Raw genomic sequence first — 18,517 nt, forward strand, 5'->3', positions numbered from 1 at the left:
TCTATAAAATAATTTTTGGTTGTTTGATTTGTATGCACTAAATAAGTAAGTTAATTTAGGTAGAATTGTTATTTTTATTATATTAGCTTGACCTACACATGAGCAACTGATATTTTTCCAATTATTTAGATCTGACTTTATTTGTGTGAAAAGTGTTTTGTAATTATGTTCATATAGTTCCTGGGTTTGTTTTGTCAGGTAGACTCCCAAATATTTTAAAATGTCTACAGTAACTTTAAATGGAATCTCACTTTCTATTTCTTGCTGTTGGGCTTTGTTAGTAATATATAGAAATGCCAATGGTTTATGTGGGTTTATTTTATATCCTGCAACTTTTCTAAATTTGTTTAACATTTCAAGTAATTTTTTATTTGATTCTCTAGGTTTTTCTAAACATACCATCATATCATCTGCAAAGAGTGATAGCTTTGTTTCTTCTTTCCCTATTCTAATTCCTTCAGTTTCTTTTTCTTCTCTTATTGCTAAAGTTAATATTTCTAGCACAATATTGAATAACAGTGGTGATAATGGACATCTTTGTATCACCCCTGATCTTATTGGAAATTCTTCTATCTTATCCCCATTACATATAATGCTTGCCAATGGTTTTAAATAGATGTTACCTATTATTTTAAGGAAGACTCCATTTATTCCTATGGTCTCTAGTGTTTTTTTTTATAGGAATGAGTCTTGTATTTTGTCAAAAGCTTTTTCTGCATATGTTGAGATAATAATATGATTTCTGTTTATATCATATCTTATTGATATCATAAATTATGCTGATAGTTTTCCTAATATTAAACCAACCCTACATTGCTGGCATAAATCGTACCTGGTCATAGTGTATTATCCTCAAGGTAAGTTGCTGTAATCTCTTTGTTAATATTTTATTTAAAATTTTTCATCTATATTCATTAGGGAAATTGGTCTATTATTTTCTTTTTTCTGTTTTTACTCTTCATGGTTTAGGTATCGGCACCTTATTGATATCATGAAAAGAATTTGATAGGACTCCTTTGCCTATTTTCCCAAATAGTTTATATACTATTGGAATTATTGTTCTTTAAATGTTTGATAGAATTTACTTGTAAATCCATCTGGTGCTGTAGAATTTTCCTTAGGGAGTTCATTAATGACTTGTTCAATTTCTTTTTCTGAAATGGAATTATTTAAGTATTCTATTTCCTCTTCCACTAATCTGGGCAACTTATATTTTTGCAAATATTCATCCATGTCACTAAGATTGTAAAATTTATTGGCATACAGTTGAGGCAAATAGCTCCTAATTATTGTTTTAATTTCCTTTTCATAGGTGGTAAATTTACCTTTTTCATTTTTGATAGTGGTAATTTGATTTTCTCCTTGTTTTAAAAAAATCAAATTAACCAAAGATTTACCTATTTTATTGTTTATTTTCTAAAACCAGCTCTTAATTTTATTTATTAATTCAGTAGTCTTCTTAATTTCAATTTTATTAATCTCTCTTTTGTTTTTTTCAAATTTCAAATTTGTTATTTAATTAGAGATTTTTAATTCATTCTTTTTCTAGTTTTTTTAGTTGTATGCCCAATTCACTGATCTCCTCTTTTTCTTTCTTATTCATGTAAGCATTTAGAGATATAAAACTTCCCCTAAGAATTGCTTTTACTGCATCCCATGAGTTTTGGTATGTTGTCTCATTATTATCATTCTCTTGAATGAAGTTATTGATTATTTCTGTGATTTGTTGTTTGACCCACTAATTCTTTAGGATCCGATTATTTTTAGTTTATCTTTTTGTGGCCCTTTATTACAAATAATTTCTATTACATCATGATCTGAAAAGGATGTATTTAATATGTCTGCCTTTCAGCATTGGATTATGAGGTTTTTAAACCTTAATATATGGACAGTTTTTGTGTAGGTGCCATGTACTGCCAAGAAAAAAGGTATATTCCTTTCTATTCCCATTCCATTTTCTCCAGAAGTCAACCATATCAAACTTTTCTAAAATTCTATTCATCTGCTTAACTTCTTTTTTGTTTATTGTGGTTCGATTTGTCTAGCTCTGAGAGGGGGAGGTTGAGGTCCTCTGCTAGTATAGTTTTATTGTTACTCCCTTAACTTTTCCTCTAACAATTTGGATGCTCTACCACTTGGTGCATATATGTTTAGTAATGATATTACTCCGTTGTCTATAGTACCTTTTAGCATGATATAGTTTTCTTCCTTATCTCTTTTAATTAGACCTATTGTTGTTTTTGCTTTGTCTGAGATCAGGATTGGTCTCCTTGCTTTTTTTTTTTTTACATCAACTGAAGCATAGTATATTCTGCCCCAGGCTTTTACCTTTACTCTGTGTGTATCCCTCTGCTTCAAATGGTTTCTTGTAAAGAACATATTGCAAGGTTATGGTTTAATTTAAAACCAATTTTAAAATTGCTATCCCCTTCTGTTTTATGGGAGAGTTCATCCCATTCATATTCACAATTATGATTCTATCTGTGTCTTTCTCTCCACCCCATTTTCCCCTATTTATGCTCTCTCTCCTTTCTCTCTTTCCCTCCTCACTAGAATTTTGTCTTTGATCACCTCCTCCTTTCATCTGCCCTCTCTCCTATCAGCCCCCTCCCTTTTCTTCCCTTTTTCCCTTACTACTTCTTCCTTCTCTTCTATCTACCCCCTCCCTTTTCTTTTCCCTTTCTCCACCTATTTCCTATAGAGTAAGTTAGATTTCTATACCTGACTGATTATGTTATTCCCTCTTTGAGCCAAATTTGATGAGAGTAAGGTTCAAACAATGCTCATCTCCCTCTCTTCTTCCCTCTACTGTAATAGGTCTTTGTGCCTCTTCATGTGATGTAATTTACCCTTTTCTGCCTTCTCTTTTCTTCTTCTCCCAGTACAATCCTTTTTCACCACTTAATTAGATTTTTTTATCATCACATCAAAGTCAGTTTGTACCCATGTCCTCTGTTTCTCTATGCCCCTTCTAAATGTCATAATAAAGATAGAGTTCTCAAGAGTTACAAGTATCATCTTCCCTTGTAGGGATGTAAAATTTGCCCTTACTGAATAACATAAAATGTGTTTTTCTTTCCTGTTTACCTTTTCATGCCTCTCTTGATTCTTGAATTTGAAGATGCAGGCTTTGACAATGTTGATCATCCTTTCCTCCTCTCTAAATTTTTGGGATGACAGCCTCTCCTGGTTCCCTTGCTATGTATCTACTCTTCAGTCTGTTTTGCTGGAACTTCATCCAGATCATGCTGTTCTACTGTAACTGTCCTGCCCTCTTTACTTCTCCCTCTATACTACTTCATTTGAAGATTTCATCAGCTCTCATGGATTTAATTACCATCTCTCTACTGATATTTCTGAAATATACCCATTCTTTCCCAACCTCTCAGCTGACCTTTAGTCTCACATCTCCAAATGCCTTCCAGACACCTCAAACTGGATGTCCAGTAGACATCTTAAATTCAATATGTTCAAAACATATTTTATTATCTTTCCCCCAAGCTGCCTTTTGCAAGGAGAGCAAAGTAGAAGCATTCTAATTGTTACATTCTAATTGTTACAGTTGTAATAATCATAATTGTTACAGTATGGCATATTGCTAAGAGAATACTGTCCTGGAAGTAAGGAAAACAGTGTCAGTCCCAATTCGGACACATACTATTCCTTTTGTGTGATCTTGGGAAAGTCACTAAAGCATACATTCCCTATTAATACTCCAGGTCAAGTCTCCAAATTATATAGGAGTTGCTAATATGTATTGAGAGAGAATTTCCTAATGAGGAGCTGCCTACATGGATAAAATTAAGTGTTTAGACTGCAAGAACCACATGGATACTCTTTATAGACAAGTGGTCTATAGTGTGTTGAATTTCTATAGTATTATTAAATGAGTGATAGTATTATTTATTCAAGAAAGAAAGCACTAATAGACAGTGATGGAGTCAAGATAAAAACTCTGGTGAAGGTTCTTAGGTTTTAATACTAACTGTACCACAAAATTACATTGTGTTGGGCTAGCCATTCTCTAACATGAATAATACTATCTTTCCTATGTATATTACCATGACCTCAAAGGCCATAGATAGAAAACATTTTGAAATTAAAAGAGCATTAAGAATTCTCAAAATCAAAGATGACAGAGTGAAAGTAGTGACTTGCTTGAGCTGTCCCCCAAACCCCTCCAAATACCTGTAAAAAAATGGCTTTAAACAAATTCTAAAGCAGCAGAACTCACAAAAAGACAGAGTGAAGCAAATTTCCAGCCCAAGACAACCTGGATGGTTGATGAGAAAGGTATGTGGTGATGGACAGGGAGAGGAGCTCATTGTGGCATAGGCGCATAGGCCGCAGTGAACCTGGAGCAAGCCTCAGAGACTGAATCTCAGGCAGCTGTGGTGGCTTCCAGACCTCTCAACCCACAAACACCAAAGACAACTTTGAAGGTCAGTGGGAAAAGTCTGTTTCTGTGGTGAGAGAGGAGCTAGGTCAGAGCCAGCTCCAGAGCGCAGAGTGCGGGCGCTGGGGCGGTGGCTGCGTTCTGAGCTTTGGCCTGGAGACTGAGGGGGAATCGAGTGGCTGATCAGAGGGAGATTTCAGGGATCTATTTGCCAGTGCTGAGGCAGGAATCTCTTGCTTTGCCCATGCTTGGATCTGGGTCACAGTTCTGGGTGGTGGTCCTGGGATGAGGAGAAGCGCTGGTGCGGTGGAGCTTGTAGTGTCAGTGAAGATAAAACCTTCTTCACAATTCCAAGACAGAAAGGAGTGTTTGTGGTCAGTAATAGATCGGAGCACAGGCCAAGAGAGGAGTAAAAACCTCGCCCCTTATCATACCACCTTGCAAGGGCTGAAAATTTACAGGTCCCTACAAGTATCTCTGAAAACAGCTGTATAAACCCCCAAAGCTTGGGACAGTACTTTCTCCACATTGGAAGCAGACTCTTACCATAACAGAGTTTAAAACTCAAGTAATTGGCTGGGATCATGAGCAAGCAGCGCAAAAAGAGTCAGGCTATATTATCTTACTTTGGTGACAAAGAAGATCAAAACATATAACCAGAAGAAGACAACAAAGTCAAAGCTCCTACATCCAAAGCCTCCAAGAAATATATGAATCAGTCCCAGGCCTTGGAAGAGCTCAAAAGGGATTTTGAGAAGCAAGTAAGAGAAGTAGAGGAAAAACTGGGAAGAGAAATGAGAGTGATGCTAGAAATCATGAAAAACAAGTCAACAGCTTGCTAAAGGAGACCCAAAAAAATGACACCTTAAAAAATAGCCTAACCCAAATGACAAAAGAGGTCCAAAAAGCCAATGAGGAGAAGAATGCCCTAAAAAGCAAAATTGGCCAAATGGAAAAGGAAGTCCAAAAGATTGCTGAAGAAAATACTTCCTTAAAAATTAGAATAGAAGAGGCAGCTAGGTGATGTAGTGGATAGAGCACCAGCCCTGAAGTCAGGAAGACCTGAGTTCAAATCCGGCCTCAGACCAAACACTTGACACTTATTAGCTATGTGACCCTGGGCAAGTCACTTAACCCCAATTGCCTAAAAGCAAAAAAAAAATTAGAATAGAGGCAATTGGAAGCTAGTGACTTTATGAGAAATCGTGACACTATAAAACAAATCCAAACAAATGAAAAATTAGAAAACAATGTGAAATATCTCATTGAAAAAACAGCTGACCTGGAAAATAGATCCAGGAGAGAGAATTTAAAAATTACTGGACTATCTGAAAGCCATGATCAAAAAAAGAGCCTAAACATCATCTTTCAAGAAATTATCAAGGAAAACTGCCATGATATTTTAGAGCCAGAGGGCAAAATAGAAATTGAAAGAATCCACCGATCTCCTCCTGAAAGAGACACCCAAAGGAAAACTCCTGGGAATACTGTAGCCAAATTCCAGAGTCCCAATGTCAAGGAGAAAATATTACAAGCTGCCAGAAAGAAACAATTCAAGTATTGTGGAAATACAATCAGGATAACACAAGATTTAACAGCTTCTACATTAAAGGACCACGGGGTATGGAATATAATATTCCGGAGGGCAAAGGAGGTAGGATTACAACCAAGAATCACCTACCCAGCAAAACTGAGTATAATCCTCCAGGGGAAAAAATGGTCATTCAGTGAAATAGAGGACTTTCAAGCATTCTTGATGAAAAGATAAGAGCTGAATAGAAAATCTGACTTTCAAACACATGACTCAAGTGGAACATGAAGAGGTAAACAGGAAAGAGAAATCATAAGAGACTTATTGAGGTTGAACTGTTCACATTCCTGCATGGAAAGATGATATTTATAACTCATGAGACCTTTGTCAGTATTAAGGTAATTGGAGGGGGAAAAATTGTATGTATGTAGATAGATAGATAGATAGATAGATAGATAGATAGATAGATAGATAGATAGATTGATAGATAGGTAGAGGGCACAGGGTGAGTTGAAGATCAAAGGGTCATATCTGCAGAATAAAATTAAGGGATGAGAGATTATACTAGGAGAAGAAAAGGAGAGGTAGAACAGCGTAAATTATCTCATAAAAAACAGAAAAGAAAAGGCTTTTACAGTGGAGGGGAAACGGGGGAAGGTGAAAAGGAATGAGTGAATCTTATTCTCATAGGATTTGGCTTAAGGAGGGAATAACATGCACGTTCAATTGGGTATGGAAATCTGTCTTACCCTTCAAGAAAATAGGGGGGGAGTGGGACAAGAGAACAGGGGGATGATAGAGAGGAGGGCAAATTGGGAAAGGGGGTAATCAGAAGCAAATACTTCTGAGGAGGCACGGAGTCAAAAGAAAGACTAGAAAATGGGGGGCAGGATAGGATTAAGGGAAATAGAGTTAGTTTTTCACAACATGTCTACTATGGAAAGGTATCACATAACTGCACATGTATAACATATTTTGAGTTGCTTGCCTTTTCAATGAGGGTGGTGGGGAGGGAGGAAGGGAGAAAATTTGGAACCCAAAGTTTTAAAAACACATTTAAAAAAAGAGTTTTCACATGCAACTGCAAAATAAGAAATACAGGAAATGGGGTACAGAAGTCTATCCTGCCCTACAGGAAAATAGAAGGGGAAGGGGATAAGAGAAGTCGGGGGGAGAGATAGAAGAGAGAGCAGACTAGGGGAAGGGGTATTCAGAATGCAGGCCATATTGGGGTGGGGGAGGGGCAAGATGGGGTGAAAATTTGGAACTCAAAATCTTGTGGAAGTAAATGTTGAAAACTAAAAAAAAATAAATTTATAGCAAAAAAAGATAAAAAAAAATTTTAAAAAAGCAAGAATTGTCAAAATCATAGCTTGTAGTTAGGATTATTCCTAATCAGAGTCTTTGAAAACTGAGATTCATTGAGAGGTCAAATTGACAAATTTGAAATCTTAGAATAAAATGCATGCATAAAATTTATCTTCTCTGTTTTAAAAGGTAGACAAGGTACTAAGTTTTAGTGTCTATGATGATGCAGATATCTAGTGAGTACTTCATAAATAGTAAGCTATATTTAATTCTATAATAATAATTAAATATTTAAACTATATTTGTTTGTGTGTATGACTATAGTCATATATATAATTATGTATATATATGACTATAGTCATATATATATATATAATTATGTATATATATGACTATAGTCATATATATAATTATGTATATATACACACACATGCTACATGATGGATCTTGACATATCTAGACATACTTTGACATATATGTACAGAAAGGGAGCAACAAAATGGAATTATATATATGTTTATATATTTTACATACACACCTATATACATACACACATGCACACACATACACACAGAGCTATATAAAAGGCACAGTGAATAAAGTGCTGGGTCTGTCCATTCTCAGACATTTACTAGTTGTGTGAACCCTAGGCAAGTCACTTTAAACCTGTCTGCCTAATTTTCCACATCTGTAAAATGAGCTAGAGAAGGACATAGCAAACAACCCCAGTATCTTTGTGAAGAAATCCCCAAACAGGGATACAAGCAGACATGACTGAAAAAAGATTGAACAACAAGTAGCTATATACATACATACATACATACATACATACATACATACATACATACATACGTATATATACAAGTAGCTATATAAATTCCAAATTCAACAGGTGTCAAGCAGAACATATTTTTGTTCATATCTTTGTCATCAGACCAAGTGTAAACCAGACCACACACAGTTATCTCTGAGTAAAGCAGTTCAGGCATTTAATAGATTCTTCAGAGGCTTGTTGAAATTTCTTCATCCATCCTTATAGCCCTAGGCATATATGAAGTAGAATCAGCTGATAGGACACAGCTCTCATTTCAAGTGACTCCTGCCTTGCTGCAGTGGGGTTTATACCTCCCTGGAGACTTGGATGGAAAAATACCAGAAGATCCTGTATTATCTTGATTTGGGTTCTTAATTATCCTCTCATCTCTTGGGATAGATCTGTGGAATTTACATTGGAATAAGGTGGGGATGGTGGTGAAATTTAAGTTATTTGAGATTTCTATTTTTTGGAGAGAGCTATAGGAGCCCAGGATAAGTGGTGCAGGCCTGGTATTTCCTGACAGCATCACTGTTTATTGAATTAAGACTAAACTGCTTTTCTCTATACTGCAAACATCTTTTCCTTAGATGGTCATTATGAGACAGACCATCTAGTTAAATTTAGTGCTTTACCTATCTTTAGTGCTTACCATGAATTAGTCTCAAATAGTACTGAACTAGGCATGGAGGATACAAAGTCAGGAACAAAGTTAACCAACTAAAACAAAAGCAGTTCCAGTCTGGCACATAGTAAGCAAGGTTCTGTTGGGGAAAGCAACATCTCTGTAGGTACTTAATAAATGTTTATTAATTGATCTATTGATTGATAATGCAGGTTCAGTAATAGTTTTAATTTAATTTGAAAGCAGTCACTTATTTTCTAAGACTTTTCATTAAGGGAAGTTCTATTAGAATAGATGAGAGTTATATGTTGTTACCTTGATTAAAGATTATATTGGTTTGTATACTAATTTATTTATCTCACTTTCATAAATGAAGTCAAATAATTAATATGCCAACTGTAATTATGGGCTTAGTAAGTGTAATAAGGAAAGGAAAAGGATTATTATTGTGTTTAGTGTGAAGAATTTAAGCAAAGTTGAGGATATCAAATTTTATGGCAAAAATTTGGTTAGTTTTACTCATTAATTTATATCTAATATCCGGTGTTATCCAGATTAAGTATTTATCAATTGAATTTCTAGATATATAACAATTTCTGGAGTCAAAGTCACTTGGATTTGTGCTGGGTAGGCCAACTAGGCTGTTGTTCTGGTCACAGAAAAGAGGCATTATGGGTCAATAGGTTGAACACTTGAAATGAGCAGCTCTGCATCTGAGTCCTTCCTTTTTCTCTGTCTCTCTCTCTGTCTCTCCCTCTCCCTCTCTTTCTCCTTTGTTCTTAGCATAGTCATTAAGTCTAGCTTAATAAATTCCTGTTGGATGTTTGAGTCCTGATTCTGAATCAGGAAGTTCTTCCACATCATGCAAAAGGTTTGCAAAATTTAAAGTCAAGTAACTTCTCAGAGTCCCAGCTAACTCTCTAAGATTTAAAATGAAGAACAATTAGCATTCTTTATTGGCAAGGGAGCTTCCTCATCTAAATTCCCTGCAACAATAAAACCATAGGTCCTGACAAAAGCAATGAAAAAGTCTATGTATGGTATGGGGAGTGGTTGGACAGCAGCAGGGACTGGGTAATTCAAGCACTTTAGCCTAGAAATGAGATGCCCAAAATTATCTAAAAGTTTAGGGAGTAATTTGAAATAGGCAGTTTGATAAGATTGAAAGAAAGTTCATTTTGAGTCAAGAAAAATCTTTTATTTTACATTTGACACTTAGTAGCAGTGCATAGGGGCAGATAGGTGGCACAATAGATTGAGTTAAGTACTGGGCTTGGAGTCAGGAAGACTCATGTTCCTGAGTTCAAATTTGATTTCAGATACTTAGTAGCTCCGTGACTCTGAACTACCTTGTTTGCCTCAGTTTCCTCATCTGTAAAATGAACTGGAGAAGGAAATGGTGAACTGCTTTAGTATCTTTGCCAAGGAAACCCAAATGGGGTCACAAAAGAGTCAGACAGGATTGTAAAGACTGAATGAAAATAAGCTGTGCAACTCTGGGCAAGTGACTCACACTCCTTGAGCCTTAGTTTTCTCATCTGGAAAATGGTGATAATAATCTGGATAAATGGTGATAATGGTGATAATAGTACCTATCACAGTGTTGTTGCAAAGGTAAAATGAGGTAATGTACATGAAGCACTTTATAAGCCTTAGAGGCCTTCCAGTTGAGATGGCTGTTTGAATGGGGAAAGCACACTGCCCAGATCCCACATACCTAGTCAAGCAAAAACCTGAATTGTTCCCCAGACCTAATCTCAATCAAGAAATATATTTTTGGTAGCTAAGTGATACAATGGATACAGTTCAGGGCTTCTAGTCAGGAAGCCTTAAGTTTAAATACAGCCTCAAATCTTTACTAGCCATGTGACCCTACAAAAGTCACTTAATCATTGTCTGCCTCAGTTAACTTATCTGTTAAATGGGAATAATTATAGCACCTACCTACCACACTTATTCTGAGAATAAAGTGGGTCAGTGTTTGTAAGCACTTTGCAAACTTTAAAGTGCTAGATAAATGCTAGTTCTCATCATCATCATCATCATCACCATTAAAACTGGTATAATAACTAAACCAAAAAAGATACCAAGCAGTATAAAAAAATATTGTAGATCTAGTGATACCCCAAAATTCATCCTAGGAGAAATTCCATAATGATGACAAATAGAGACGGAAAGAAAATAATACATTTTCCAAACAAAAACTGCCAAATATGAAGAACTACTATAAGAAGAAATGAAGCAAGATATTAAAAAAGTGAAATAGAAGCTCTTCAAGATAGAACTGGAATAATAATAAATAGCTCAGAAGTGAAAGTAGTGAATTTTGCCCAAGGAGTGGACTCCCTGAAAGCCTAGGTAAAGTAGACAGAAACTAATGAATCTGTGAGAAAACAAGAAATATTAGCACAATATCAAACACTTGAAAATGATAGAAGCAAATGTAAGACATTTGATATCCAAAACAACTGGAATGGAAAATTGACCAAGGAAAAATAAAATTAACTGGACTTCCTGAAAACGTGATTAAAAAGCAAAAGTCTAAACACTATATTTCAAGAAATCATGTATGAAAACTGCTTGAATCTATAAGAAACAGTAGGAAAAGTGAAGCTAGAAAGAATCGACTAATCACCTTCTGAAAGAACATCATAAGGAAAAGTGTCAGGCATGACCAAATACCAGAGCTACTCATCAAAGAACAATTTAAGCAAACATTCAGAAAGAAAGAATTAAGTTACCAGGGAATCACATTTGGTGTCACATAAGACAATAGATTCTACCATAGATAAGAGGAAATCTCAGAACATAGTATTCCAAAAGGCAAACAAATACAAATTTACAACCAGGAATAAGTTATCCTTCAAAGCTGAGAGGAAGGTGAAGAGAATGGACCTTTTATTTAATAGAGGACCTGTTAGCATTTCTGATGAAAACAGTGGAGCTGAGTAACAACTTTTAAATACAAACAAAAGAAAAAAGATACCTGTAGAAGTAACATTTTCATAATTGGAAGGGGCCATATGATATATTGCTAACATTCTAGTAGAAGAAGAAACATGTGTTCCTTCATACCTTGAAGTCTTTATAGACAAAGAAGAAGGAGAAGAAGGAGGAGGAGGAAGAGGGAAAACAGAACGGAGTGAATTGGTTCAGTTTTTAGTATTTTAAGAGAGAAAATAGAAGATTGAAGGAAAAAGGAATATAGTACTATTGAAAGGAGAAATAAAGGAGTGAAGCTGCTATTGCTTTTAAATTGAAGCATGTGAGAAGGAAAGTATAAAATGTAGAGAAAGAAGGAAAATATATGGAAAATAGCATTGTCCAAAAGAAGAAAAAGGAAGGGAGGGAGAAAAAGAAAGGAAGAAAGAGAAAGAAAGAAAGAAAAAAGAAAAGATGCTTGAAACTATACGCTGAGTCCATCAGCTCTGTATCTGGAGGTCAGTAGCATGTTTCATCATGAGTTCTTGTAACTGTGTTTTACCATTGTGTTAATCAGAGTTTTTATCTTTCGAAGTTGATAATCTTCACAATATTGTTGTTATTATATAATTATATAATTTTTGTTCTGGTTCTACTCATTTCACTTTGTATCATTTCATATGTCTACCCAGGGTTTTTTTTTTCTGAAATATCACTTTCGTATGCCATAGTCATCCATTTCACAATTGATGGGCATCTCTTTAGTTTCCTTTTCATTGCCACCAAAAATAACTGAATACACACACATGTAATTGATATGGACAACTAGACTCTCTCTCTCTCTCTCTCTCTCTCTCTCTCTCTCTCTCTCTCTCTCTCTCTCTCTCTCTCTCTCTTCCCTTCTCTCCATATAGATTCTTTCTCTACTTCTTTGACCTCTGGGGAACAAACAGTAGCAATATCACTGGGTCAAAGGTTATGCACAGTTTAATAGCATTTGGGGCATAGTTCCAAATTGTTTTCCAGAGTGGTTGGACCAGTTCACAGCTCCACCAACAGTGCATTAAATTACATATTTTCTCACAGTTCCTCTGGTATCTATGATTTTCCGTTTTTGTCAACTTAATCCATCTTATGGATGTAAGTGCAAGTTGGTACTTTAGGGTTGTTTTAATTTGTACTTTTCTAAATTTTTAATGCTTTAGAGTATTTTTTTTTAATATGGCTAGTGATAGGCTTTGATTTCTTCCTCTGAAAATTGCCTGTTCATATCTTTTAACTATCAAATGAGGAATAGTTCTTATTTTTATAAATTTGACTCAGTTCCCTGTATCTTAGAAATAAAACTTTTATAAGAGAAGCTTACTGCAAAGATTTTTTTTCATTCTTTTCTGCTTCTCTTCTAATTTTAGCTGCGTTGGTTTTGTTTGTGCAAAAACTTTTTAATTTTATGTTTTCAAAATTGGTCATTTAACTTCCTGTGAACCTCTCTATTACTTGTTTGGTCTTGAACACTCCCTCTATTCATAAATCTGACAGATAATTTATGATATCCCTTAGAAATATGCATTTTTATTTATGGACACCAAATGCATTAATTTTGCTTGACTCTACTTATTACAAGTTATAAATTTCCCTCCTATCCTTCTACCTTCTTGGCTTTTAGTTGGAAGTGTGTTAGGCAGGGGAAACAGATTACAAAAGAGGGTCATAGAAATATTTTTATTTTATTTTTTAATGCACAGAAGAGAAGGAAGGACAGATAAATAGTATCATTTTGAATATAATATGTAGAATTTATTATATGCATTTTTAAAAAGTAAGCAGTATAAAATACAAATTAATGGTTAATCTTTTTTTGTGTCCTGTAGGCTCATTTTTCTGGTTTTTAAATTTAGGAAAAAATTAATTTAAAAACAAACCTTTAAGTGCCATATAAATATCAATTATTATTTTATTAGAAATCTTAAAATAAAACTTTTCAAAATCAAAGTCAAAAATAATTAGATAATTTAGGCATGAAGGAATTTATAGATGTAGTGACATTAGAGCATGCATATCCCATTTGAAGTCTTATTTATTTGCTTAATTGTTTTCTTCCTTTTCAGCACCTTGTGGATATAATGTAACCTCTCAAAATGGCACAGTTTATTCCCCAGGATTTCCAGATGAATATCCAATTTTAAAGGACTGCATATGGCTTATTACTGTTCCTCAGGGACATGGAATTTACATCAACTTCACCTTGTTACAGACTGAAGCAGTGAATGATTACATTGCAGTCTGGTATGTGATCTTAAAAAAAATCACTAATCTGGATAATTTGACTTTGACTTTCACTGTCTGTAACTACATATTGTGTAGTGAAGTGTGGCTTTACTAGACACTAGGTGGTTAAACATGAAGTTGAAAATAAATTTAGAAAATTTATCCCCGATGAAAGGCTGAATAAGCCACATGTATTAAACAATTAGAAACATCCTGTATAAGTTTTTAATTAATTAACCCATCTACCATTTTTTTGGGGGGAAAATAAGGTGTGTCAATATACAAATGATTTGTTATTTTAAGCTACATTGTGAACCTAATGATTTTTTTATGATGATGGAAAACTTGTAGTAATCCTTTGCCTTTATAAGAAATTATTATTATAAATATTGCATTAAAAATTATGTGCTGTTGAATAAACATATAATATGGAAAACTAAACGTAGCCCACACAAGCTCAGGATAATTAAAATCATGGTCAATGTTTAAGTGAAAGATAAAATTCACATACAAATGTATCTTTTTATCCTGAGCATCTTCTGTGACTTAAGTTTTTAAATCTTTTTTTTGGTTCTTTTTCATTTGAGTTTTTACTTTAACATCTCTACTAATCAGAGCCAAGGAATTTTGGCATTTAGTAGTATCATAAATATGAAATTTAGAAGAATAAGCTTGTTTTGTCAATTTTTCAATGCATAATAATATTAATACTTCAACCGATGGTTTAAGAATAATTTTCTGAATTCCTTGAGCTAAGTGAACTCAACAGTTTGCCTTTTACAGTAACCTTGCATATCTGTCAGCTTTTAGTAAAAAAAGTTTTTACCAGATTTTAGTAAAAAAAAAAAAGGAACAACAATATTTACTATACATTGTATAATAGGAAAACTGATAGACTAAGATCCTGGTGACCTGATTTTTAATACAGTATTTGCTATTAATCAACTCTCTAATTTTAAACAAGTCACTTAGTCTCCCCTTTCAGGGGTGGGGAACCTGTGGCTACATGTGGCCTTATAGGTCCCCAAATGAGGCCCTTTGACTAGATCCAAATTTCACAGAACAAATTCCCTTAATAAAAGGCTGTGTTCTATACAACTTGGACTCAGTCAAAAAGCTGCACGCAAGGACCTAGAAGGCCACATGTGGTCTTGAGGCAGCAGGTTCCACACCCCTGTCTGCTTGCCTTAGTTTCTATATCTGTCTAATGGTAATAATTGCCTCTGTAGTTTTTAACTTTTAGGTTTTTTTAAGGATCAACTGAGAAATTATATTTGAAAACACTTTGAGAAGTACAGTGCTCTTTATAGATGTCTTAAGGTATCATTTTGTACCTAGTTATCAGGCTAGATAATTGTAAGATAATGGAATTCTGAATCACAGTCTTACCATCTGTGTGACATTGAGCATCCACTTAAACTTTTTGGCCCTTAGTTTCTTCAACTGTAAAATGAAAAAGTTAACTAGATGGCCTGGTAATTCTAGTTCTGGGATTCAAGGAAGGGAATCTTCCTTAAACTTCAATTACAATTGGAATATATAATGTTTGAAGTACATTATTAAATTAGGTCAGGGGTTCTTAACCTTTTTTTCTGCCATAGACCCCTCTGACAATCTGGTGAAGCATATGGACCCCTACTCAGAATAATTTCAAAATAATTACAGAAAATGCTAATTTTCAGTTAGAAGTTATTGAAATAAAGACGTGATTTTTTTTTCATCTGATCTTAGTTCATGGGTTCTCTGAAATCTATCCATGGGCCCTTTAGGGGTTAATATATCCCAAGTTAAGAACACTAATATCACAGGCTCACACTGTGGTAGTAGGTATGGAAAATATTGTCACCATCCTTATTTTATGGATGAAGAAAATGTGATTCAGAAAGATTGACTTGCCTAGATTGTTGGAGGCAAAATTTAAAAGTGACTCTCCTGACTTCACTTTATAATTCTCTTTCTCAAGATCTAAAATACATTTTAAATTTCATGTAGTACAACCCCCAAATTTGAGTTTCAAAATAATCAAGTGACATATTCAAAGGGAATAGTGGACTTGGCACATAAAGCTATTTTCTCTTCATGAAACAGCATCCCAGAGTATGCACAAGGAATAAAGGAATAAACTGTGTGCAACAGTAAAGGAAGAAAATATCCTTGAACCTGATTTTATTCGAAGCTTAAATGGGTACTGATTCCTTCAAGTGCCTGGATTGACCCTGATGGATGAAGACAAGCATCAGAGACACATATTGATTTAGTTCTTATTCAGCCTGGGTCTAATTCAGAGAGGTCACAAAAGCCACTGATGCTTTTTTGGCTCTTACTTACATGGCACTTTACTGTGCTGGTTTCATTTGCTTACTAGAGGAACATGCTCATTTATTATAAATCTTCTAGAGAGAATAGATTCCATCTTCTCTGAAACATGGGACCACCATTTGACACAATTCCATAATCTTCTGAGAACCATGGAAAATTCTAGCTAAGGGTGAAATATTAAGTAATTTTAGAGTGGGCATTTACATCATTCAGAAATAGTTACCGTGCAGAGAGTCATACAACTGGAAGGAATTTCAAAGGTTCTGTAATCCAATCACTCATTTAATAGAAGTAGATTAAAAAATGTTCGGTAGTAGAAAGATCTACAGTTAGGTGACACAGTGGATAAAGCACCAAGCCTGTAGTCAGGAAGATTCATCTTCTTGAGTTCAAATCTGGCCTCAGACATTTACTAGCTGTGTGACCCTGGGCAAGTCATTTAACCCTGTTTGCCTCAGTTTCCTCATCTATAAAATGAACTGGGGAAGGAAATGGCAAACCTCTCCAATATCTTTGTCAAGAAAACCCCAAAGAGTTGGACATGATTGAAACAACTGAACAACAGGTAGAAAGATGTCTGGAGTACCCTGTAGTCAGGATCCCTCAGTTCAGATCCTGGCTTTGATATTAACCAGCTGTATGATGTTGAACAAGTCATTTCCCTTTTATGTGCCTAGCCTTCCTTGGTAAAAAATAAAGGGTTTGACTTAGATGATCTTTAACATTCATCTCAACTCTAAATCTTATGATGCCCTTATTGTATAAAGAGGAAAAAACAATAGCAACAACCAAAAAGAATTCAGTTTTCAGAAATAAACGGTAATGAAATTGAAAGAACTAGACTTAAAACCAAAATACCTGACATTGAGTGCTCTATTCCATCTCTGTCCCTAATCAACCATGTAGTCACATGAACATTTCTTAGTTTGCACATCTCTGTAACAAAGATTATGATGTGTGTATTCCTTACCTTAAAGAATTAGAAGTAAAGTACTTTGTGTAACATAAAAAATACAGTTTGAATGAGGACTAGTGATTTTCAAAAGTATGATTAAGTTTGTCCATTAAAATGTGGATTTCTCTACTTCAGAAAGAAAATTCAGATTACTTTTCAAACACTGATATAAATGTGACCTTGTTATACAATTTCTCTGAAAATCTCAACTTTGGAATGAAAAGAATCATCTTCATTGGCTTTTTAACTTTGAATACCAATAATATAACCAGTCCTGTGATTATAATGATTAGCTCACTTTTACAAAGATGAAATTCTCAGTCAAGCGAAAATTGATTGTTAATTTAAATGATAATTTAATAGCTTTTCATGCAAGAATTGCTCTTTTTTCCCCCTTTTTCCTAGGGATGGTCCTGATCAGAATTCACCTCAGCTTGGCATTTTCAGTGGTAATACTGCCCTTGAGACAGCTTACAGCTCCACCAATCAAGTGCTCCTCAAGTTTCACAGTGACTTTTCAAATGGAGGTTTCTTTGTCCTCAATTTCCATGGTTAGTTTATTTTCACCAACTTTTGTAACTCAGAAAGGGCTTGTCTTCTTTTTCCAATCTTCCACCAAATTCACCATTACTAATCTTTGAGCCAAATACACATTTAAGGTTCTTATGATGAAATATGTGAAGTCATGCTATCTACTTTTGGCAATAACCCTGCAGCTGTATCCTACCCAATACTTTTTTTTTTGAAAATTTTAAGGATTTGTTGTTCATGGAGTAATGGACTTGAGTTTTAATGCTGGATCTGTTACCAATCAGCTATGTCATCTTGGATGTATTGTTTAACTTCTCCTTGGCAGAGTTTCCATAATATCTGTTCATTCCATATTTTGGACCTGAATAGCATTTTAAAAGGTTAATATGGACAGGTGTTTCTTTTTGATTAAGGGAAACAAGTAATGTGTCAAGGAACATATTAAAAATATCAATCAAGACTGAACCCTTGGAAAGAGCATTGGATTTGGAATCAAAACATGAAACAAGTTTCAAATCCTTGCTATGTTGCCTAATGCTTTAGTAATATTGGAAAAATAATTTCAATTCCTTGGACTCCCTGTCTTTTAAAAAACGAGAAGGCAAGACCTCATGCTGTCTAAGGTCCCCTTTTCTCTAAATCCTGTTAGTTTAAAATAATGATAAACATAAGACACCTTCAAGTTTTTAATAGGAAAGATTTAGTTGACATTATTTAGCACCTTTGACTCTTTGCCATATAGATATTATATGTACATGTGTATCAATCAGTCAACAAGTATTAAGTACCTTACTATGTGGTAGGCACTGTACTAAGCTTTGGAGATAAAAAGAAAGGCAGAAGACTGT

At 34.6% G+C, this 18,517-nt stretch overlaps 1 protein-coding gene across 1 annotated transcript in view; it reads left to right on the plus strand.

Annotated features, from left to right (window-relative positions):
- CSMD1 (CUB and Sushi multiple domains 1) overlaps window positions 1-18,517 on the plus strand; it is a 1,378,384-nt gene that overhangs the window by 1,102,729 nt on the left and 257,138 nt on the right. The window contains exons 41-42 of the mRNA XM_078149151.1: window positions 13,705-13,882; window positions 17,544-17,689. Coding sequence (XP_078005277.1) covers window positions 13,705-13,882; window positions 17,544-17,689 — 324 coding nt within the window. The remainder of the gene's footprint in view (window positions 1-13,704; window positions 13,883-17,543; window positions 17,690-18,517) is intronic.

This window comes from Phascolarctos cinereus, unplaced genomic scaffold (genome assembly GCF_003287225.1).
Source record: "Phascolarctos cinereus isolate Bilbo 61053 unplaced genomic scaffold, phaCin_HiC Scaffold_2;HRSCAF=192, whole genome shotgun sequence".
NCBI lineage: Eukaryota > Metazoa > Chordata > Mammalia > Diprotodontia > Phascolarctidae > Phascolarctos > Phascolarctos cinereus.